At 50.1% G+C, this 25,114-nt stretch overlaps 1 protein-coding gene across 1 annotated transcript in view; it reads left to right on the top strand.

Moving 5' to 3' along the window:
• CPSF1 (cleavage and polyadenylation specific factor 1) overlaps positions 1 to 20,713 on the top strand; it is a 264,399-nt gene extending 243,686 nt beyond the window's left edge. The window contains exons 31-37 of the mRNA XM_088458900.1: positions 1,174 to 1,326; positions 3,067 to 3,243; positions 13,832 to 13,898; positions 13,985 to 14,032; positions 15,391 to 15,676; positions 19,578 to 19,716; positions 20,444 to 20,713. Of these exons, the coding sequence (XP_088315026.1) occupies positions 1,174 to 1,326; positions 3,067 to 3,243; positions 13,832 to 13,898; positions 13,985 to 14,032; positions 15,391 to 15,676; positions 19,578 to 19,716; positions 20,444 to 20,491 (918 nt within the window). The 3' untranslated portion in view covers positions 20,492 to 20,713. The remainder of the gene's footprint in view (positions 1 to 1,173; positions 1,327 to 3,066; positions 3,244 to 13,831; positions 13,899 to 13,984; positions 14,033 to 15,390; positions 15,677 to 19,577; positions 19,717 to 20,443) is intronic.
• The last annotated feature ends 4,401 nt before the right edge of the window (positions 20,714 to 25,114 follow it).

Raw genomic sequence — 25,114 nt, 5'->3', positions numbered from 1 at the left:
GATGAATAATGGGAGTCATTAGGGTGGCTAGAGATGAATAATGGGGGTCATTAGGGTGGCTAGAGATGAATAATGGAGGACATTAGGGTGGCTAGAGATGTATAATGGGAGTCATTAGGGTGGCTAGAGATAATGGGGGTCATTAGGGTGGCTAGAGATGAATAATGGGAGTCATTAGGGTGGCTAGAGATGAATAATGGGGGTCATTAGGGTGGCTAGAGATGTATAATGGGAGTCATTAGGGGGGCTAAAGATAGATAATGGGGGTCATTAGGGTGGCTAGAGATGTATAATGGGAGTCATTAGGGGGGCTAAAGATAGATAATGGGGGTCATTAGGGTGGCTAGAGATGTATAATGGGAGTCATTAGGGTGGCTAGAGATGAATAATGGGAGTCATTAAGGTGGCTAGAGATGGATAATGGGAGTCATTAGGGTGGCTAGAGATGAATAATGGAGGTCATTATGGTGGCTAGAGATGGATAATGGGAGTCATTAGGGTGGATAGAGATAGATAATGGGAGTCAGGGTGGATAGAGATGGATAATGGGGGTCATTAGGGTGCCTAGAGATGAATAATGGGGGTCATTAGGGTGGCTAGAGATGAATAATGGAAGTCATTATGGGCTAGAGATGGATAATGGGAGTCATTATGGTGGCTAGAGATGGATAAGGGGAGTCAGGGTGGCTAGAGATGAATAATGGGAGTCATTATGGTGGCTAGAGGTGGATAATGGGAGTCATTATAGTGGCTAGAGAGATAATGGGAGTCATGGTGGCTAGAGATGGATAATGGGAGTCATTAGGGTAGCTAGAGATGAATAATGGGGGTCAATAGGGTGGCTAGAGATGTATAATGGGAGTCAGGGTGGCTAGAAATGGATAATGGGAGTCATTATGATGGCTAGAGATGAATAATTGGAGTCATTATGGTGGCTAGAGATGAATAATTGGAGTCATTATGGTGGCTAAAGATGAATAATGGGAGTCATTATGGTGGCTAGAGATGAATAATGGAGGTCATTAGGGTGGCTAGAGATGGATAATGGGAGTCATTAGGATGGCTAGAGATGGATAATGGGAGTCATTATGGTGGCTAGAGATGGATAATGGGAGTCATTGAGGGGTTCTGCCTGGATGCTCTTCTCCTGAATGTAGATCTTCTTTTGTTTAGATCCTGATCATGGACATCATTGAGGTTGTACCAGAACCTGGACAGCCACTTACCAAGAACAAGTTTAAGGTCCTTTATGAGAAGGAGCAGAAAGGTCCAGTCACAGCCCTGTGTCACTGTAATGGCTACCTGGTCACCGCTATCGGCCAGAAAGTGAGATATTAAAGAGTTCTGCTGTAAAGTTACCAGAATGTGCAGAGAGGGGGAGAGTGCTCAGCTGCAGAGAGGGGGGGAGAGAGTGCTCAGCTGCAGAGAGGGGGGGAGAGAGTGCTCAGCTGCAGAGAGGGGGGGGAGAGAGTGCTCAGCTGCAGAGAGGGGGAGAGAGAGTGCTCAGCTGCAGAGAGGGGGGGTAGAGTGCTCAGCTGCAGAGAGGGGGGGAGAGAGTGCTCAGCTGCAGAGAGGGGGGGAGAGAGTGCTCAGCTGCAGAGAGGGGGGAGAGAGTGCTCAGCTGCAGAGAGGGGGGAGAGAGTGCTCAGCTGCAGAGAGGGGGAGAGTGCTCAGCTGCAGAGAGGGGGGGAGAGAGTGCTCAGCTGCAGAGAGGGGGGGAGAGAGTGCTCAGCTGCAGACAGGGGGGGAGAGAGTGCTCAGCTGCAGAGAGGGGGGGAGAGAGTGCTCAGCTGCAGAGAGGGGGGGAGAGAGTGCTCAGCTGCAGAGAGGGGGGGAGAGAGTGCTCAGCTGCAGAGAGGGGGGGAGAGAGTGCTCAGCTGCAGAGAGGGGGGGAGAGAGTGCTCAGCTGCAGAGAGGGGGGGAGAGAGTGCTCAGCTGCAGAGAGAGGGCGAGAGCTGCTCAGCTGCAGAGAGGGGGCGAGAGCTGCTCAGCTGCAGAGAGGGGGCGAGAGAGCAGCTCAGCTGCAGAGAGGGGGAGAGAGAGCAGCTCAGCTGCAGAGAGGGGGAGAGAGAGCTCAGCTTTATAAGATGGCACTGCGGCATTACAACCTTACCACCGTATGCTTTGTAAGATGACACTGCGGCATTACAACCCTACCACTGTATGCTTTGTAAGATGACACTGCGGCATTACAACCCTACCACCGTATGCTTTGTAAGATGACACTGCGGCATTACAACCCTACCACCGTATGCTTTATAGGATGACACTGCAGCATTACAACCCTACCACCGTATGCTTTATAAGATGACACTGCGGCATTACAACCCTACCACCGTATGCTTTATAAGATGGCACTGCGGCATTACAACCCTACCACCGTATGCTTTATAAGATGGCACTGCGGCATTATAACCCTACCACCGTATGCTTTATAAGATGGCACTGCGGCATTATAACCCTTCCACCGTATGCTTTATAAGATGACACTGCGGCATTATAACCGTATGCTTTATAAGATGGCACTGCGGCATTATAACCCTACCACCGTATGCTTTATAAGATGGCACTGCGGCATTATAACCCTACCACCGTATGCTTTATAAGATGGCACTGCGGCATTATAACCCTACCACCGTATACTTTATAAGATGGCACTGCGGCATTATAACCCTACCACCGTATGCTTTATAAGATGGCACTGCGGCATTATAACCCTACCACCGTATGCTTTATAAGATGGCACTGCGGCATTATAACCCTACCACCGTATGCTTTATAAGATGGCACTGCGGCATTATAACCCTTCCACCGTATGCATTATAAGATGACATTACAGTGACGCGCGAAGCCTGATTACATAATGATTAATGATCTCTATTTGGCCTCCATGTAACAGCAGCTGTATGTGCTTTCTATGTTAGTCCTATAGTTACCTCTGGCGGCTCATTGTCGGTTGGATGTATTGCGCCATCTCGTGGGGATGTGTATTATTGCAGAGAGTTGTCTAATTCTTTTATCGAGAAGGTATATTGCTTACTAAACACTTCAATACTCTTCCCTCAGATCTTTCTTTGGAGTCTCAAGGACAATGACTTGACTGGTATGGCCTTCATAGATACCCAGCTATACATCCACCAGATGATCAGCGTCAAGAACTTCATCTTGGCCGCCGACCTCATGAAGAGTATTTCTCTGTTACGTTACCAAGAGGAGAGCAAAACTTTGTCTCTGGTCAGCAGGGTGAGTACCAGCCCCCTTCTCTGTATATCTGTAACTAGAGGAGAGGTTACTGTGGTCACTGGTCAGTAGGGTGAATACTCTCCACCTTCTCTGTACATCTGTAACTAGAGGAGAGATTCCTGTGGTCACTGGTCAGTAGGGTGAGTTCTCGCCACCTTATCTGTATATCTGTAACTAGAGGAGAGATTACTGTAGTCTTTGGTCAGCAGGGAGTGTACCAGCCCCCTTCTCTGTATATCTGTAACTAGAGGAGAGGTTACTGTGGTCACTGGTCATCAGGGTGAGTACCAGCCCACTTCTCTGTATATCTGTAACTAGAGGAGAGATTACTGTGGTCACTGGTCAGTAGGGTGAGTACTCTCCACTTTCTCTGTATATCTGTAACTAGAGGAGAGGTTACTGTGGTCACTGGTCAGTAGGGTGAGTACTCCACCTTCTATGTAATTCGGTATCTAGAGGAGAGGTTACTGTGGTCACTGGTCAGCAGGGTGAGTACTCTCCTCCTCTGAACATCTGTAACTAGAGGAGAGGTTACTGTGGTCACTGGTCAGTAGGGTGAGTACTCTCCACCTTCTCTGTACATCTGTAACTGGAGGAGAGATTACTATGGTCACTGGTCAGTAGGGTGAGTACTCTCCACCTTCTCTGTACATCTATAACTGGAGGAGAGATTACTGTGGTCACTGGTCAGTAGGGTGAGTACTCTCCTCCTTCTCTGTACATCTGTAACTGGAGGAGAGATTACTGTGGTCACTGGTCAGCAGGGTCAGTACTCTCCTCCTTCTCTGTACATCTGTAACTAGAGGGGAGGTTACTGTGGTCACTGGTCAGCAGGCTGAGTACTCTCCTCCTCTGTACATCTGTAACTAGAAGAGAGATTACTGTGGTCACTGGTCAGTAGGGTGAGTACTCTCCACTTTCTCTGTATATCTGTAACTAGAGGAGAGGTTACTGTGGTCACTGGTCAGTAGGGTGAGTACTCCACCTTCTATGTAATTCGGTATCTAGAGGAGAGGTTACTGTGGTCACTGGTCAGCAGGGTGAGTACTCTCCTCCTCTGTACATCTGTAACTAGAGGAGAGGTTACTGTGGTCACTGGTCAGCAGGGTGAGTTCTCTCCTCTGTATATCTGTAACTAGAGGAGAGGTTACTGTGGTCACTGGTCAGTAGGGTAAGTACCAGCCCCCTTCTGTGTATATGTGTAACTATAGGAGAGGTTACTGTGCTCACTGGTCAGCAGGTTGAGTACTCTCCTCCTTCTCTGTACATCTGTAACTAGAGGAGAGGTTACTGTGGTCACTGGTCAGCAGGGTGAATTCTCTTCTCCTTCTCTGTATAGCTGTAACTAGAGGAGAGGTTACTGTGGTCTCTGGTCAGTAGGGTGAGTACTCTCCACTTTCTCTGTATATCTGTCACTAGACGAGAGGTTACTGTGGTCACTGGTCAGTAGGATGAGTACTTTCCTCCTTCTCTGTGCATCTGTAACTAGAGGAGAGCTTACTGTAGTCACTGGTCAGTAGGGTGAGTACCAGCCCCCTTCTCTGTATATCTGTAACTAGAGGAGAGGTTACAGTGGTCACTAGTCATCAGGGTGAGTACCAGCCCCCTTTTCTGTACTTCCGTAACTAGAGGAGAGGTTACTGTGGTCACTGGTCAGTACGGTGAGTACTCTCCGCTTTCTCTGTATATCTGTAACTAGAGGAGAGGTTACTGTGGTCACTGGTCAGCAGGGTGAGTTCTCTTCTCCTCTGTATATCTGTATCTAGAGGAGAGGTTACTGTGGTCACTGGTCAGTAGGGTGAGTACTCTCCACTTTCTCTGTATACCTGTCACTAGAGGAGAGATTACTGTGGTCACTGGTCAGCAGGGTGAGTTCTCCTCCTCCTCTGTATATCTGTAACTAGAGGAGAGATTACTGTGGTCACTGGTCAGTAGGGTTAGTACCCTCCTCCTCTCTCTGTACATCTGTAACTAGAGGAGAGATTACTGTGGTCACTGATCAGTAGGGTGAGTACTCTCCACCATCTCTTTACATCTGTAACTAGAGGAGAGGTTACTGTGGTCACTGGTCAGCAGGGTGAGTTCTCCTCCTCCTCTGTATATCTGTAACTAGAGGAGAGATTACTGTAGTTATTGGTCTGCAGGGTGAGTACTAGCCCCCTTCTCTGTATATTTGTAACTAGAGGAGAGGGTACTGTGGTCACTGGTCAGCAGGTTGAGTACTCTCCACCTTCTCTGTAATTCTGTATCTAGAGGAGTGGTTACTGTGGTCACTGGTCAGCAGGTTGAGTACTCTCCTCCTTCTCTGTACATCTGTAACTAGTGGAGAGATTACTTTGGTCACTGGTCAGCAGGGTGAGTTATCTTCTCCTTCTCTGTATATCTGTAACTAGAGGAGAGGTTACTGTGGTCACTGGTCAGTAGGGTGAGTACTCTCCACTTTCTCTGTATATCTGTCACTAGAGGAGAGGTTACTGTGGTCACTGGTCAGTAGGATGAGTACTTTCCTCCTTCTCTGTGCATCTGTAACTAGAGGAGAGATTACTGTGGTCACTGGTCAGTAGGGTGAGTACTCTCCTCCTTCTCTGTACATCTGTAACTAGAGGAGAGATTACTGTGGGCACTGGTCAGCAGGGTGAGTTCTCCTCCTCCTCCTCCTCTGTATACCTGTAACTAGAGGAGATATTTCCTGTGGTCACTGGTCAGTAGGGTGAGTTCTCGCCACCTTCTCTGTACATCTGTAACTAGAGGAGAGATTACTGTGGTCACTGATCAGTAGGGTGAGTACTCTGCACCTTCTCTTTACATCTGTAACTAGAGGAGAGGTTACTGTAGTCATTGGTCAGAAGGGTGAGTACCAGCCCCCTTCTCTGTATATCTGTAACTAGTCGGAGAGCTTACTGTAGTCACTGGTCAGTAGGGTGAGTACTCTCCACCTTCTCTGTATATCTGTAACTAGAGGAGAGGTTACTGTGGTCACTGGTGAGTAGGGTGAGTTCTCTCCACCTTCTATGTAATTCTTTATCTAAAGGAGAGGTTACTGTGGTCAGTGGTCAGCAAGGTGAGTACTCTCCTCCTTCTTTGCACATCTGTAACTAGAGGAGAGATTATTGTAGTCACTGGTCAGCAGGGTGAGTACCAGCCCCTTCTCTTTAATTTTGTAACTAGAGGAGAGGTTACTGTGGTCACTGGTCAGCAGCGTGAGTACCAGCCCCCTTCTCTGTATATCTGTAACTAGAGGAGAGATTACTGTGGTCACTGGTCAGTAGGGTGAGTACTCTCCTCCTCCTCTGTATATCTCTAACTAGAGGAGAGATTACTGTAGTCATTGGTCAGCTGGGTGAGTACCAGCCCCCTTCTCTGTATATCTGTAACTAGAGGAGAGCTTACTGTGGTCACTGGTCAGCAGGGTGAGTACTCTCCCATTCTCTGTAACTAGAGGAGAGATTACTGTGGTCACTGGTCAGTAGGGTGAGTACTCTCCTCCTCCTCTGTATATCTCTAACTAGAGGAGAGATTACTGTAGTCACTGGTCAGTAGGGTGAGTACTCTTCTCCTCTGTACACCTGTAACTAGAGGAGAGGTTACTGTAGTCACTGGTCAGTAGGGTGAGTACCAGCCCCCTTCTCTGTGTATCTGTAACTAGAGGAGAGGTTACTGTGGTCACTGGTCAGTAGGGTGAGTACTCTCCACCTTCTCTGTAATTCTGTATCTAGAGGAGAGGTTACTGTGGTCACTAGTCAGCAGGGTGAGTACTATCCTCCTCTGTACATCTGTAACTAGAGAAGAGATTACTGAGGTCACTGGTCAGTAGGATGAGTACCAGCCCCCTTCTCTGTATATCTGTAACTAGAGGAGAGGTTACAGTGGTCACTAGTCATCAGGGTGAGTACCAGCCCCCTTTTCTGTACTTCCGTAACTAGAGGAGAGGTTACTGTGGTCACTGGTCAGTACGGTGAGTACTCTCCGCTTTCTCTGTATATCTGTAACTAGAGGAGAGGTTACTGTGGTCACTGGTCAGCAGGGTGAGTTCTCTTCTCTGTATATCTGTATCTAGAGGAGAGGTTACTGTGGTCACTGGTCAGTAGGGTGAGTACTCTCCACTTTCTCTGTATACCTGTCACTAGAGGAGAGATTACTGTGGTCACTGGTCAGCAGGGTGAGTTCTCCTCCTCCTCTGTATATCTGTAACTAGAGGAGAGATTACTGTGGTCACTGGTCAGTAGGGTTAGTACCCTCCTCCTCTCTCTGTACATCTGTAACTAGAGGAGAGATTACTGTGGTCACTGATCAGTAGGGTGAGTACTCTCCACCATCTCTTTACATCTGTAACTAGAGGAGAGGTTACTGTGGTCACTGGTCAGCAGGGTGAGTTCTCCTCCTCCTCTGTATATCTGTAACTAGAGGAGAGATTACTGTAGTTATTGGTCTGCAGGGTGAGTACTAGCCCCCTTCTCTGTATATTTGTAACTAGAGGAGAGGGTACTGTGGTCACTGGTCAGCAGGTTGAGTACTCTCCACCTTCTCTGTAATTCTGTATCTAGAGGAGTGGTTACTGTGGTCACTGGTCAGCAGGTTGAGTACTCTCCTCCTTCTCTGTACATCTGTAACTAGTGGAGAGATTACTTTGGTCACTGGTCAGCAGGGTGAGTTCTCTGTATATCTGTAACTAGAGGAGAGGTTACTGTGGTCACTGGTCAGTAGGGTGAGTACTCTCCACTTTCTCTGTATATCTGTCACTAGAGGAGAGGTTACTGTGGTCACTGGTCAGTAGGATGAGTACTTTCCTCCTTCTCTGTGCATCTGTAACTAGAGGAGAGATTACTGTGGTCACTGGTCAGTAGGGTGAGTACTCTCCTCCTTCTCTGTACATCTGTAACTAGAGGAGAGATTACTGTGGGCACTGGTCAGCAGGGTGAGTACTCTCCTCCTTCTCTGTACATCTGTAACTAGAGGAGAGGTTACTGTGGGCACTGGTCAGCAGGGTGAGTACCAGCCCCCTTCTCTGTACATCTGTAACTAGAGGAGAGATTACTGTGGTCACTGATCAGTAGGGTGAGTACTCTCCACCATCTCTTTACATCTGTAACAAGAGGAGAGATTACTGTAGTCACTGGTCAGAAGAGTGGGTACCAGCCCCTTCTCTGTAATTCTGTAACTAGAGGAGAGATTACTGTGGTCACTGGTCAGTAGGGTGAGTACTCTTCTCCTCTGTACATCTGTAACTAGAGGAGAGGTTACTGTGGTCACTAGTCAGTAGGGTGAGTACCAGCCTCCTTCTCTGTATATCTGTAACTAGAGGAGAGATTACTGTGGTCACTAGTCAGTAGGGTGAGTACTCTCCTCCTTCTCTGTACATCTGTAACTAGAGGAGAGATTACTGTGGGCACTGGTCAGCAGGGTGAGTACTCTCCTCCTTCTCTGTACATCTGTAACTAGAGGAGAGGTTACTGTGGTCACTAGTCAGCAGGGTGAGTACTCTCCTCCTCTGTACATCTGTAACTAGAGGAGAGGTTACTATTGTCACTGGTCAGTAGGGTGAGTACCAGCCCCTTTCTCTGTATATCTGTAACTAGAGGAGAGATTACTGTGGTCACTGGTCGGTAGGGTGAGTACTCTCCACCTTCTCTGTACATCTGTAACTAGAGGAGAGATTACTGTGGTCACTGGTCAGTAGGGTGAGTACCAGTCCCCTTCTCTGTACATCTGTAACTAGAGGAGAGATTACTGTGGGCACTGGTCAGCAGGGTGAGTACTCTCCTCCTTCTCTGTACATCTGTAACTAGAGGAGAGGTTACTGTGGGCACTGGTCAGCAGGGTGAGTACCAGCCCCCTTCTCTGTACATCTGTAACTAGAGAAGAGATTACTGTGGTCACTGGTCAGTAGGGTGAGTACCAGCCCCTTCTCTGTAATTCTGTAACTAGAGGAGGGTTTTACTGTGGTCACTTGTCAGTAGGGTGAGTACCAGCCCCTTCTCTGTAATTCTGTAACTAGAGGAGAGATTACTGTGGTCACTGGTCATCAGGGTGAGTACCAGCCCCCTTCTCTGTATATCTGTAACTAAAGGAGAGAGATTACTGTGGTCACTGGTCAGTAGGGTGAGTACCAGCCCCTTCTCTGTAATTCTGTAACTAAAGGAGAGGTTACTGTGGTCACTGGTCAGCAGGGTGAGTTCTCTCCTCCTTGTTTGTACATCTGTAGCTTGTGGAGAGATTACTGTGGTCACTGGTCAGTAGGGTGAGTACCAGCCCCTTCTCTGTAATTTTGTAACTAAAGGAGAGGTTACTGTGGTCACTGGTCAGCAAGGTGGGTTCTCTCCTCCTTGTTTGTACATCTGTAGCTAGAGGAGAGGTTACTGTGGTCACTGGTCAGTAGGGTGAGTACCAGCCCCCTTCTCTGTACATCTATAACTAGAGGAGAGGTTACTGTGGTCACTGGTCAGTAGGGTGAGTACTTTCCACCTTCTCTGTACATCTGTAACTGGAGGAGAGATTACTGTGGTCACTGGTCAGTAGGGTGAGTACTCTCCTCCTTCTCTATCCTCAAATCTCGCCTAATAGATACATTTAGCGTATCACGGACTTTGTGATTCAGTTACACCAAAATACTAATCCAATGTACCTACACTATTACACTATATGCAAATTGAGTGCAGAGCACAGGAATCGCACCATATGGTATAGAAAGGAAAGGTGCCTAAGGATTCATCTGTAGTTAGGACCTATACTGATAAACGTTTACCCTGCTACCATTACTGGCTTTTTTCTAACTCCCCTCCCTTGTGACGACCTACCCTGCTCCCATTACCACCTGTTTCCTGACCCCCCCCTTCTCTGTGATGACCCACCCTGCTCCAATTACTGCCTTTTTCCTGACCTCCCTCCTCTGTGATGACCCACCCTGCTCCCATTACCACCTGTTTCCTGACCCTTCTCCTCCGTGATGACCCACCCTGCTTCCATTACCACCTGTTTTCTGACCCTTCTCCTCTGTCATGGCCCACCCTGCTCCCATTACCACCTGTTTCCTGACCCTTCTCTGTGATGACCCACCCTGCTCCCATTACCACCTGTTTCCTGACCCTTCTCTGTGATGACCCACCTTGCTCCCATTACCACCTGTTTCCTGACCCTTCTCTGTGATGGCCCACCCTGCTCCTATTACTGCCTATTTCCTGACCCCCCTCCTCTGTGATGACCCACCCTGCTCCCATTACCACCTGTTTCCTGACCCCCTTACTCTATGATGACCCACCCTGATCCCATTACTGCCTGCTTCCTGACCCCTCTCCTCTGTGATGACCCACCCTGCTCACATTACTGCCTGTTTCCTTACCCCTCTCCTCTGTAATGACCCACCCTGCTCCCATTGCCACCTGTTTCCTGACCCTCCCTGGTCCCATAACTGCCTGTTTCCTGACATTCCTCCTCTGTGATGACCCACCCTGCTCCCATTACTGCCTGTTTCCTGGCTCCCCTTCTCTGTGATGACCCACCCTGCTCCCATTACTGCCTGTTTCTTGGCCCCTCTCCTCTATGATGACCCACCCTGCTCCCATTACTGCTTGTTTCGTGACACCCCCCTCTATGATGACCCACCCTGCTCCCATTACTGCGTGTTTCTTGGCCCCCCTCCTCTATGATGACCCACCCTGCTCCCATTACTGCCCGTTTCCTGACCCCCCTCCTCTATGATGACCCACCTTGCTACCATTACTGCCGGTTTCCTGACCCCCCTCCTCTGTGATGACCCACCCTGCTCCTATTACTGCCTGTTTCCTGGCTCCCCTCCTCTGTGATGACCCACCCTGCTCCCATTACTGCCTGTTTCCTGACATTCCCCCTCTATAATGACCTAACCTGCTCCCATTACTGCCTGTTTCCTGGCATTCCTCTGTGATGACCCACCCTGCTCCCATTACCACCTGTTTCCTGACCCTTCTCCTCTTTGATGACCCACCCTGCTCCCATTACTGCCTGTTTCCTGACCCCCCTCCTCTATGATGACCCACCCTGCTCCCATTACTGCCTGTTTCCTAACATTCCTCCTCTGTGATGACCCACCCTGCTCCCATTACCACCTATTTCCTGGTCCCCTTCTGTGATGACCCACCCTACACCCATTACCGCCTGTTTCCTGGCCCCCTCCTCTGTGATGAACCACCCTGCTCCCATTACTGCCTATTTCCTGTCATTCCCCCTCTGTGATGACCCACCCTGCTCCCATTACCACCTGTTTCCTGACATTCCTCCTCTATGATAACCCACCCTGCTCCCATTACTGCCTGTTTCCTGTCCCCCCTCCTCTGTGATGACCCACCCTGCTCCCTTAACTGCCTGTTTCCTGACCCCCCCTCCTCTGTGATGACCCACCATGCTCCCATTACTGCCTGTTTCCTGACCCCCCTCCTCTATGATGACCCACCCTGCTCCCATTACTGCCTGTTTCCTGACCTCCCTCCTCTGTGATGACCCACCCTGCTCCCATTACTGCCTGTTTCCTGACCCCCCTCCTCTGTGATAACCCACCCTGCTTCCAATTACTGCCTGTTTCCTGACCCCCCTCCTCTATGATGACCCACCCTGCTCCCATTACTGCCTGTTTCCTGACCACTCTCCTCTGTGATGACCCACCCTGCTCCCATTACTGCCTGTTTCCTGACCCCCCTCTTCTGTAATGACCCACCCTGCTCCCATTACTGCCTATTTCCTGACCCCCCTCCTCTGTGATGACCCACCCTGCTCCCTTAACTGCCTGTTTCCTGACCACCCTGCTTCCATTACTGCCTGTTTCCTTACCCCTGTCCTCTGTGATGACCCACCCTGCTCTCATTACTGCCTGTTTCCTGGCCCCCCTCTGTGATGACCCACCCTGCTCCTATTACTGCTTGTTTCCTGAACCCCCTCCTCTTTGATGACCCACCCTGCTCTCATAACTGCCTGTTTCTTTCCCCCCCTCCTCTATGATGACCCACCCTGCTCCCATTACTGCCTGTTTCCTAACCCCCCTATTCTATGATGACCCACCCTGCTCCCATTACTTCCTGTTTCCTAGCCCCCCTCCTCTGTGATGACCCACCCTGCTCCCATTACTGCCTGTTTCCTGGCCCCCCTCCTCTGTGACGACCCACCCTGCTCCCATTACTACCTGTTTCCTGGCCCCCCTCCTCTGTTATGACCCACCCTGCTCCCATTACTGCCTGTTTCCTGGCCCCCCTCCTCTATGATCACCCACCTTGCTCCCATTACTGCCTGTTTCCTAACCCCCCTCCTCTATGATGACCAACCCTGCTCTCTTTACTGCCTGTTTCCTGACCCTTCTCCTCTATGATGACCCACCCTGCTCCCATTACTGCCTGTTTCCTGACCCACCTTGCTCCCATTACTGCCTGTTTCCTGACCCCCCCCTCTGTGATGACCCACCCTGCTCCTATTACTGGCTGTGTCCTTGGCCCTATCCTTTATGATGACCCACCCTGCTCCCATTACTGCCTGTTTCTTAGCCCCCCTCCTCTGTGATGACCCACCCTGCTCCCATTACTGCCTGTTTCCTGACCCCCCCCTCTGTGATGATCCACCCTGCTCCTATTACTGCCTCTTTCTTGGCCCCCCTCCTCTGTTATGACCCACCCTGCTCCCATTACTGCCTGTTTCCTGACATTCCTCCTCTGTGATGACCCACCCTGCTCCCATTACCGCCTGTTTCCTGACCCCCCCTCCTCTGTAATGACCCACCCTGCTCCCATTACTGCCTGTTTCCTGACCCCCCTCCTCTATGATGACCCACCCTGCTCCCATTACTGCCTGTTTCCTGACATTCCTCCTCTATGATGACCCACCCTGATCTCAGTACTGCCTGTTTCCTGACCCCCTCCTCTGTGATGACCCACCCTGATCTCAGTACTGCCTGTTTCCTGACCCTTCTCCTCTATGATGACCCACCCTGCTCCCATTACTGCCTGTTTCCTGACCCACCCTGCTCCCATTACTGCCTGTTTCCTGACCCTTCTCCTCTATGATGACCCACCCTGCTCCCATTACTGCCTGTTTCCTGACCCTTCTCCTCTATGATGACCCACCCTGCTCCCATTACTGCCTGTTTCTTGGCCCCCCTCCTCTATGATAACCCACCCTGCTCCCATTACTGCCTGTTTCCTCGCCCCCCTCCTCTGTGATGACCCACCCTGCTCCCATTACTGCCTGTTTCCTGCCCCCCTCCTCTAAACTGATCCACCCTGCTCCCATTACCACCTATTTCCTGGCCCCTCTCCTCTGTGATGACCCTCCCTGCTCCCATTACTGCCTGTTTCCTTACCCCCCTCCTCTGTGATGACCCTCCCTGCTCCCATTACTTCCTGTTTCCTGGCCCCCCTCCTCTAAACTGACCCACCCTGCTCCCATTTCTGCCTGTTTCCTGGCCCCCCTCTATGATAACCCACCCTGCTCCCATTTCTGCCTGTTTCCGGGTCCCCTTCTGTGATGACCCACCCTGCTCCCATTACTGCCTGTTTCCTGACCCCCCTCCTCTATGATGACCCACCCTGCTCCCATTACTTCCTGTTTCCTGACATTCCTCCTTTGCACACAGGATGTGAAGCCACTTGAGGTGTACAGTGTGGAATTCCTGGTGGATAACTCTCAGCTTGGATTCCTGGGTGAGTGATCAGTGCAGCAGAAATATTAGTACATGGGACTTTCCCATCTGCGCTTATATCAATAGCTTTATTTTTTCTTCTTCTAGTGTCTGATCGAGACAGGAACCTTCACCTCTACATGTACCTTCCAGCAGGTGAGAGGGTCCATCCCAGATCGTCCTGCATCTCTTACCTCTGCCATGTGCTGTGTCTCTGCTATCTCTCCTATGTGCCCTGTCTCTGCTATCTCTCCTATGTGCCGTGTCTCTCCTATGTGCTGTCTCTGCTATCTCTCCTATGTGCCCTGTCTCTGCTATCTCTCCTATGTGCCGTGTCTCTCCTATGTGCTGTGTCTCTGCTATCTCTCCTATGTGCCCTGTCTCTGCTATCTCTCCTATGTGCCGTGTCTCAGCTATCTCTCCTATGTGCCGTGTCTCAGCTATCTCTCCTATGTGCCGTGTCTCTGCTACCTCTCCTATGTGCCGTGTCTCTCCCTATGTGCCGTGTCTCTCCTATGTGCCGAGTCTCTCCTATGTGCCGAGTCTCTCCTATGTGCCGAGTCTCTCCTATGTGCCGTGTCTCTCCTATGTGCCGTGTCTCTCCTATGTGCCGAGTCTCTCCTATGTGCCGAGTCTCTCCTATGTGCCGAGTCTCTCCTATGTGCCGTGTCTCTGCTATCTCTCCTATGTGCCGTGTCTCTGCTCTCTCTCCTATGTGCCGTGTCTCTGCTATCTCTCCTATGTGCCGTGTCTCTGCTATCTCTCCTGTGTGCCGTGTCTCTCCTGTGTGCCGTGTCTCTCCTGTGTGCCGTGTCTCTCCTGTGTGCCGTGTCTCTCCTGTGTGCCGTGTCTCTCCTGTGTGCCGTGTCTCTCCTGTGTGCCGTGTCTCTCCTGTGTGCCGTGTCTCTCCTGTGTGCCGTGTCTCTCCCTATGTGCCGTGTCTCTCCCTATGTGCCGTGTCTCTCCCTATGTGCCGTGTCTCTCCCTATGTGCCGTGTCTCTCCTATGTGCCGAGTCTCTCCTATGTGCCGAGTCTCTCCTATGTGCCGTGTCTCTGCTATCTCTCCTATGTGCCGTGTCTCTGCTCTCTCTCCTATGTGCCGTGTCTCTGCTATCTCTCCTGTGTGCCGTGTCTCTCCTGTGTGCCGTGTCTCTCCTGTGTGCCGTGTCTCTCCTGTGTGCCGTGTCTCTCCTGTGTGCCGTGTCTCTCCTGTGTGCCGTGTCTCTCCTGTGTGCCGTGTCTCTCCTGTGTGCCGTGTCTCTCCTGTGTGCCGTGTCTCTCCTGTGTGCCGTGTCTCTCCTATGTGCCGTGTCTCTGCTCTCTCTCCTATGTGCCGTGTCTCTGCTCTCTCTCCTATGTGCCGTGTCTCGCTATCTCTCCTATGTGCCATGTCTCTGCCATGTGCGGTATCCAGCGTTAATGTGCCCAGGACAGGGTTAGCTGGTTCCTATAGTCCTCGCACAGTTCTATATTTTGTAGCATTTACAGTTTTTCCCTCTTTACTTTTTTTCAGCAAAGGAAAGTTTTGGTGGATTGCGTCTTCTGAGACGTGCAGACTTTCATGTGGGGTCCCACGTCAATGCATTCTGGAGGACACCATGCCGTGGAACCAGTGAAGGGTCAAGTCGCAAAACAGCTCTGTGGGACAATAAGCAGATCACTTGGTTTGCGACCTTGGATGGCGGACTAGGACTTCTGCTTCCCATGCAGGAGAAGACTTACCGGAGGCTGCTCATGTTACAGAATGCTCTGACCACTATGTTACCCCACCATGCCGGGCTGAACCCCCGGGCATTTAGGTAACTGTCCACACAGCTAAACAGCTCTATAATATGGGGAGGATCCTTACTAGCACAGTAATATTCACAGTGTGGGTGATTAGGGCAGGGTCATTACTAACACAGTAATATACACAGTGCTGGGTGATGGGGGCAGGGTCCTTACTAACACAGTAATATACACAGTGCTGGGTGATGGGGGCAGGGTCCTTACTAACACAGTAATATACACAGTGCTGGGTGATGGGGGCAGGGTCCGTACTAACACAGTAATATACACAATGCTAGGTGATGGGGGCAGGGTCCTTACTAACACAGTAATATACACAGTGATGGGGGCCGGGTCCGTACTAACACAGTAATATCCACAATGCTGGGTGATGGGGGCAGGGTCATTACTAACACAGTAATATACACAGTGATGGGGGCAGGGTCCTTACTAACACAGTAATATACACAGTGCTGGGTGATGGGGGCAGGGTCCTTACTAACACAGTAATATACACAGTGCTGGGTGATGGGGGCAGGGTCCTTACTAACACAGTAATATACATAGTGCTGGGTGATGGGGGCAATGTCCTTACTAACACAGTAATATACACAGTGCTGGGTGATTAGGGCAGGGTCATTACTAACACAGTAATATACACAATGCAAGGTGATGGAGACAGGGTCCTTACTAACACAGTAATATACCCAGTGCTGGGTGATGGGGGCAGGGTCCGTACTAACACAGTAATATACACAGTGATGGGGGCAGGGTCTTTAGTAACACAGTAATATACACAATGCTAGGTGATGGGGGCAGGGTCCTCACTAACACAGTAATATACACAGTGATGGGTGATGGGGTCAGGGTCCGTACTAATACAGTAATATACACAATGCTAGGTGATGGGGGCAGGGTCCTTACTAACACAGTAATATACACAGTGCTGGGTGATGGGGGCAGGGTCCTTACTAACACAGTAATATACACAGTGCTGGGTGATGGGGGCAGGGTCCTTACTAACACAGTAATATACACAGCACTGGGTGATGGGGGCAGGGTCCTTACTAACACAGTAATATACACAGTGATGGGGGCAGGGTCCTTACTAACACAGTAATATACACAGTGCTGGGTGATGGGGGCAGGTCCTTACTAACACCGTAATATACACAGTGCTGGGTGATGGGGGCAGGGTCCTTACTAACATAGTAATATACACAGTGCTGGGTGATGGGGGCAAGGTCCGTACTAACACAGTAATATACACAATGCTGGGTGATGGGGGCAGGGTCCTTACTAACACAGTAATATACACAGTGCTGGGTGATGGGGGCAGGGTCCTTACTTACACAGTAATATACACAGTGATGGGGGCAGGGTCCTTACTAACACAGTAATATACACAATGCTAGGTGATGGGGGCAGGGTCCTTACTAACACAGTAATATACACAATGCTAGATGATGGGGGCAGGGTCCTTACTAACACAGTCATATACACAGTGCTGGGTGATGGGGGCAGGGTCCTTACTAACACAGTAATATACATAGTGCTGGGTGATGGGGGCAATGTCCTTACTAACACAGTAATATACACAGTGCTGGGTGATTAGGGCAGGGTCATTACTAACACAGTAATATACACAATGCTAGGTGATGGGGGCAGGGTCCGTACTAACACAGTAATATACACAGTGATGGGGGCAGGGTCTTTAGTAACACAGTAATATACACAATGCTAGGTGATGGGGGCAGGGTCCTCACTAACACAGTAATATACACAGTGATGGGTGATGGGGTCAGGGTCCGTACTAACACAGTAATATACACAATGCTAGGTGATGGGGGCAGGGTCCTTACTAACACAGTAATATACACAGGGCTGGGTGATGGGGGCAGGGTCCTTACTAACACAGTAATATACACAGTGCTGGGTGATGGGGGCAGGGTCCTTACTAACACAGTAATATACACAGTGCTGGGTGATGGGGGCAGGGTCCTTACTAACACAGTAATATACACAGTGCTGGGTGATGGGGGCAGGGTCCTTACTAACACAGTAATATACACAGTGCTGGGTGATGGGGGCAGGGTCCTTACTAACACAGTAATATGCACAGTGCTGGGTGATGGGGGCAGGGTCCTTACTAACACAGTCATATACACAGTGCTGGGTGATGGGGGCAGGGTCCTTACTAACACAGTAATATACACAGTGATGGGGGCAGGTCCTTACTAACACCGTAATATACACAGTGCTGGGTGATGGGGGCAGGGTCCTTACTAACATAGTAATATACACAGTGCTGGGTGATGGGGGCAAGGTCCGTACTAACACAGTAATATACACAATGCTGGGTGATGGGGGCAGGGTCCTTACTAACACAGTAATATACACAGTGCTGGGTGATGGGGGCAGGGTCCTTACTAACACAGTAATATGCACAGTGCTGGGTGATGGGGGCAGGGTCCTTACTAACACAGTAATATACACAGTGATGGGGGCAGGGTCCTTACTAACACAGTAATATACACAGTGCTGGGTGATGGGAGCAGGGTCCTTACTAACACAGTAATATACACAGTGATGGGGGCAGGGTTCTAATACAGTAATATACACAGTGATGGGGGCAGGGTCCTTACTAACACAGCAATATACACAGTGCTAGGTGAGGGGGACAGGGTCCTTACTAACAGTAATATGCTGGGTGATGGGGGCAGGGTCCTTACTAACACAGTAATATGCTAGGTGATGGGGGCAAAGTCCTTAGTAACACAGTAATATACACAGTGCTGGGTGATGGGGGCTGGGTCCTTACTAACACAGTAATATACACAGTGCTGGGTGATGGGGGCAGGGTCCGTACTAACACAGTAATTTTCACAATGCTAGGTGATGGGGGCAGGGTCCTTACTATCACAGTAATATACACAGTGATGGGTGATGGGGTCAGGGTCCGTACTAACACAGTAATATACACAGTGATGGGTGATGGGGGCAGGGTCCATACGAACATAGTAATATACACAGTGCTGGGTGATGGGGGCGGGGTCCGTACGAACACCGTAATATACACAGTGCTGGGTGATGGGGGCAGGGTCTTTACTAACACAGTAATATACACAGTGCTGGGTGATGGGGGCAGGGTCCTTACTAACACAGTAATATACACAATGCTAGGTGATGGGGGCAGGGTCCTTACTAACACAGTAATATACACAGTGCTAGGTGATGGGGGCAGGATCCTTACTAACACAGTAATATACACAGTGCTGGGTGATGGGGGCAGGGTCCTTACTAACACAGTAATATACACAATGCTGGGTGATGGGGCAGGGTCCTTACTAACACAGTAATATACACAGTGCTAGGTGATGGGGGCAGGGTCCTTACTAACACAGTAATATACACAGTGCTGGGTGATGGGGGCAGGGTCCGTACTAACACAGTAATATACACAGCGCTGGGTAACTTGGGCAGGGTCCGTACTAACACAGTAATATACACAGTGCTAGGTGATGGGGGCAGGGTCCTCACTAACACAGTAATATACACAGTGATGGGGGCAGGGTCCTTACTAACACAGTAATATACACAATGCTAGGTGATGGGGGCAGGGTCCTTACTAACACAGTAATATTCACAGCGCTGGGTGATGGGGGCAGGGTCCTTACTAACACAGTAATATACACAGCGCTGGGTGATGGGGACTTTTATTACACATCCCTAGAGAACAGCCTGCACTGATGAGCTCATCTATGGTGAATGATCTTTCATGCTGTAGAATATCGGCTGCACAGTCTCCACTCTGCGTATTTATTTCTTCTTTTTGTTGACTCTCTGTTTGAGAGCGGCACTGTAGCTGTGTGGTCAGGTGCGCGGTCATTTCTCTAACGCTCTCACATTTCTTGCATTGTCTGATTGTCTCAGAATGTTGCACAGCAGCCGCCGCAATCTACAGAACGCTGTGAGGAACGTTCTAGATGGGGAACTTCTGAACCGATACCTATATCTCAGCACCATGGAACGGAGCGAGCTGGCCAAGAAGATCGGAACCACAACCGACATAGTAAGGACAGATCTATAATGTTCAGTGTGTTGATCTCTTATTGTTGCTTTTGTTTCCATGGAATTAGGGGCCAGGTGTGGGGACAGTATACTCCCATGGAATTAGGGGCCAGGTGTGGGACAGTATACTCCCATGGAATTAGGGGCCAGGTGTGGGGACCGTATACTCCCATGGAATTAGTGGCCACGTGTGGGGACTGTATACTCCCATGGAATTAGCGGCCATGTGTGGGGACTGTATACTCCCATGGAATTAGCGGCCAGGTGTGGGGACTGTATACTCCCATGGAATTAGCGCCATGGTTTGGGGACTGTATACTCCCATGGAATTAGCGCCATGGTTTGGGGACCGTATACTCCCATCGATATAGCACCATGGTTTGGGGACCGTATTCCATGGGAGTATACGGTCCCCAAACCATGGCGCTAATTCCATGGGAGTATACAGTCCCCAAACCATGGCGCTAATTCCATGGGAGTATACAGTCCCCACACCTGGCCGCTAATTCCATGGGAGTATACAGTCCCCACACATGGCCGCTAATTCCATGGGAGTATACAGTCCCCACACGTGGCCACTAATTCCATGGGAGTATACGGTCTCCACACCTGCCCCCTATATCCATGGGAGTATACAGTCCTCAAACCATGGAATTAGTGCCATGGTTTGCCAGGCACTTCACGCTCTGGGCTTGTGTTTCATGAGTTTTTTTCTCATTTCTTTTCAGATTTTGGAAGATTTGCTGGAAATCGAGAGAGTGACGTCACATTTCTGAGATTGTGAATCGCAGGGAGCACAACTTTGTATCGTGTTTTTTTATTAATATGAACATTTTCAAAACAACATTTTCATTTTATCAACTTCCTGGCAATAAGAAGCATTGGCCAATGGTGCACCCCATCACGTGAGGGTCCCTGACTGGTATTTGTAGGTTTGAAGAAAGAATCACAGACATTTTAGATGTTATTTTTGTAAATACAACCAGGTCATTTCATAAGATGTCTGTCTCTTATTTCCTGAGAGTCTGTGCCGGTGTGTGATGATCATTGAGTATTTGGGCTATATAAAACATAGAGTAGTCCACAAGCGCTGCTAGGTGCACAATTACGCACTCCCAGATGTCACACGGAAAACAATGACGAGTTTTTTCGGTATTCCACTGGGAGCTACTGAGATATTCTGTTAAGTCCCACAGAAGAAAAGAGATTTACTCAATCATACATGGAAATCCACTTTTCATATGCACTAGAGGGAAACTTTGTACTTGACCTGGGTGAGTTCCAATGCGTTCACCAAAAGGTTTCTTTCCTCTTCAGGGTCCAAAGGGAGACCTTGGAGTATAGGTGATGTAGAGTTATCCGGGCACCTTACGCAGTAAATTTTTCTCCCAGGATGCACTTGGGTCTCCCTCCATACACCGCCCCTGGGCCAGAGGCACCTCAGTTTCGTTGGTACCCGGCCGGAGACGGGTCACTAATACGCGGGGGGCAGCCCCTGATGATTTTTTATTTTTAAAGAATATTCGTCATTTCTAGTGGACAGTCCAGGGGACGTCTGCGCTGCCGCTCCGTCACCCCGCTGGTGCCGAGACGCTGGTACTAATCTGGGGATCTTGGCGGGCCTCCGGGGTCTTGGCTAGCAGGGACCCCACGAGGATCCCTGGACTGCAGCTGGGTGCTATGTGGAGAAGGTAAGTGGTGGGTCACCTCGAGTCCTTTCCTCCAGGGCTAAGGGTCAGATGCTACCAGCGAGCAAGTGAATCTAGTGGGCAACATCCGAGATTCAGCTACATATAATAACGAGGCTGCTTTCGATGTCAGCCTCTTGACTTCCAGGATTTTGATGGCGGCGATTGCAGATGCGGACTCCAAGAAGGGTTTAGAATGTTTACCTTATAACGGTAAGGTTCTGTTTGTTCCTGACTTGGATAAGATTGTGGATATGTTGGCGCAGCTAAGTCGGCGTGTCTGCATTCTGCTCCTGTTCCCTCTGGGTCTCGGACCTCGTCCTTTCGGATCTATCGGCCCCAAGGTAAGCCTAAAGGTCAGTCTTTTTCCTAGGCCGTCAGTCTCCAAGAAGACTGCCAAGCCCAAGAAGCAAGCTTGGAGTGCGAGACGTCCGGCTACCAAGCCTGACGACAAACCCTCGGCCTGACGGACGGGTCTCCCCTTGGGGGATCCCAGGGTGGGAGGCCGACTTCTTCATTTCGCCCAGTACTGGTATCAGACCACCACAGACACCTGGGTAAGAGAAGTGGTCTCTCACGGGTACGCCCTCTCCTTCCGCAGGAGACCTCTCCCCATCAGTTTTTCTGCACCACCTTCAGTCGGACAAAGACAATGCCTTACAAATCCAGAAGGTCATACAATCCTTGCTTCAAGCAGGGTTCATAATACCTGTCCCGTTGCCCCAGAGGGGAACGGGTTATTATTCCAATCTCTTTTTGGTTCAAACACCGAACGGATCCCATCGGCCTATACTAAATCTCAAGTCCCTGAACAAATTCCTCAGGGTACCTCGGTTCAGGATGGAAACCCTACGTTCCATCATACTGGCTATGGAACCTGAGGATTTTATGGTGTCTCTGGATATTCAGGATGCATACCTGTATATTCCAATTGCTTCAGCTCACCAGCGTTTTCTCAGGTTTGCTGTTCTGCAACCACATTTTCAGTTTTGGGGTCTACCGTTTGGCCTCTCTACTGCACATCCGGTGTTTACCAAAATTATGGCGGTAATGGCTGCCCATCTGCGGCTGCAGGGGGGTCCCCCTGTTACCCTACCTGGACGACCTTTTACTGTTTGCAGGGTCTCCAGAGGTACAGTACTTCACCACCACCTACAGCTGACAATATCTATGCTACAGATGCATGGGTGGTTGATCAATTGGAAGAAGTCCTCCCTGATCCCATCTCAAAGGATGCTCCATCTGGGAGCTCTGTTGAATTCACAACAGCAGCGGATCTTTCTGACTGAGGAAAAGATCTCCACTTTGCAGATGCGAGTGCGCAGATGCCTCCAAGTGTCCATTCACACAGCAATGCAGTTACTAGGATCCATGGTATCGACTTTCGACATGGTGGAATATGGACAGTTTCATTCCCGGCCTCTACAGAAATTGATCCTCTCCAGGTGGGATGGATTACCTCATCGGATAAAGACAAAAAAGACGGTGCTCTCTCCAGAGGTGCATCTGTCTCTTGCTTGGTGGCAGCAGACAGGCCACCTCACCAGGGGGCGCCCCTTTTGGATTCTGGACTGGGTCCTCCTGACGACAGACACTAGTCTCCAGTGTTGGGGCGCAGTGACAGGTCCACACTCCTTTCAGGGGCAATGGACAGCAGAGGAGTCTGCCCTGCCAATCAACATATTGGAACTTCGGGCAGTCTTCAGGGCCCTGCAACAAGCCAGACTCATTCTTCACGGAAAGCCTGTGCAAGTTCAGTCAGACAGCGCCATGACCGTGGCTTACTTCAACCACCAAGGAGGAACTCAAAGTCAGGCGCATTCTGACATGGGTGGAAGGCCATCTACCAGCCATATCGGTAGTGTTCATTCCCGGAGTTCTCAATTGGGAAGCAGACTTCCTCAGCCGTCACGACATGCATCCCTGGGAATGGTCTCTTCACCAAGAAGTGTTTCAGCTCCTAGTGGACAGGTGGGGCCTTCCAAACGTGGACCTGATGGCCTCCTGGCACAATCACAAACTGCCAGTGTTCGGGTCCAGGACAAGAAATGCCAAGGCTCTCTTGGTAGATGCTCTATCAGTCAAGTGGTACTTCCAGTTTGCGTACCTCTTCCCTCTAATCTCCCTTCTTCCTCGAGTGCTTCGGAAGTTCAAACAGGAAGGAGGCACCAGCGTGGCCCAGACGTCACTGGTACTCAGATCTTCATAGTCTCTCCATCGGTACTCCGTTGCTGTTGCCTCAACGTCCGGACCTGTTGTCTCAAGGTCCTTGCCCTTAACTGAACGTGGGTCGTCTGTCTTTGATGGTGTGGCTCTTGAGACATCCCTTACTGAGGTCCAAGGGTTTTTCTGGCTCTGTGGTTAACACCATGCTCACAGCTCGTAAACCAGCCTCTGCCAGGATTTACCACAGGGTGTGGCACACCTCCATTAAATGGTGTGGTCCCAAAACTTACGATCCCCAGGTTTTTCGGATATCCAGAGTTTTGGCTTTCCTGCAGACTGGTTTGGATCTTCGTCTCTGCCTTGCCTCGCTGAAGGTGCATGTATCTGCTTTTTCATTGTGGTTCCAGCAAAAGATTGCTCCTCTTCCTGATATCTGCACTTCCCTAAGGGGTGTCCCTCACATTCGGCCTCCTTTTGTCCCTCCTGTGGCGCCTTGGGATTTGGCTGTTGTCCTTAGGGCCCTCCATTTGAACCTGTGGACTCAGTGGATCTGAAATGGCTTACAGCAAAGACTGTTTTTCTTCTGGCTATTGCTTCCGCCAGTAGTGTGTCAGACTTTGGTGCTTTCTCTTGCCATTCCCCATTTCTAGTTTTTCTCCAGGACAGGGCGGTGCTTCGGACTCACCCTGGGTTCCTTCCTAAGGTGGTTTCTAGTTTCCATATTAATGAGGAAATTATTGAGCCGGCTTTTAATTCTCCAGACCTCTCGGCAGGTGAGGCCTCATTGGATGTGGTATGTGCCCTCAGGATATATGTGGACCGTACCAGTTCCTTTCGGAAGTCAGACTCCTTTTTTGTCCTCTGCGGATTCCACAAGAAGGGATGGTTAGCCAATAAGCAAACTTTGGCTAGATGGATTCGCTTGACGATCTCTGAGGCCTACACTCATGAGGGCATTCCAGTGCCGCCCTCTGTTACTGCTCATTCTACTCGGTCTGTGGGTCCTTCGTGGGCAGCTATGCGTGGCGCCTCGGCTGTTCAGCTTTGTAAGGCGGCCACATGGTCTTCTGTCCAGACTCTTTTGAGTTATTATGCTTTTGATACCTTTGCCTCTCAGGATGCTTCCTTTGGACGGCGGATTCTCCTCTCTGCACAGGAGCGTCCTCTTCCTTAAAGGGACTGCTTTGGGACATCCCCAAGGTCTCTCTGTGGAGCCTATGGACCCTGAAGAGGAAAATGAGAGAGATGGTAAGAACTTTTATCTGTCTCTTCTCAAAGTCCATAGGGTCCACAGGGCACCCACCCTGACTCACCTGTGCTTCATATGGGCTTCGCTCTGGTCACCAGTTTTTCCATCTACTTCTGTGTGAGAATGTGATTCTTGAGTGTTCCAGACTTTCTTCTCTCTCTCTTTTATCCTCCTCCGGCCTTTGGCTTGCTACGAAATTGAGGGCCTCTGACCCGAGGGCGGGGTATGGAGGGAGACCCAAGTGCATCGTGGGAGAAAACTTTCTACTTCAGGGTCCACAGGGTGACCTTGGGGTA

This window comes from Taudactylus pleione, unplaced genomic scaffold (assembly GCF_031769625.1).
Source record: "Taudactylus pleione unplaced genomic scaffold, aTauple2 ptg000863l, whole genome shotgun sequence".
NCBI classification, from domain to species: domain Eukaryota; kingdom Metazoa; phylum Chordata; class Amphibia; order Anura; family Myobatrachidae; genus Taudactylus; species Taudactylus pleione.
The sequence above is the reverse complement of the archived record's forward strand: the minus strand, read 5'-3'. Positions and strand labels throughout refer to the sequence as shown.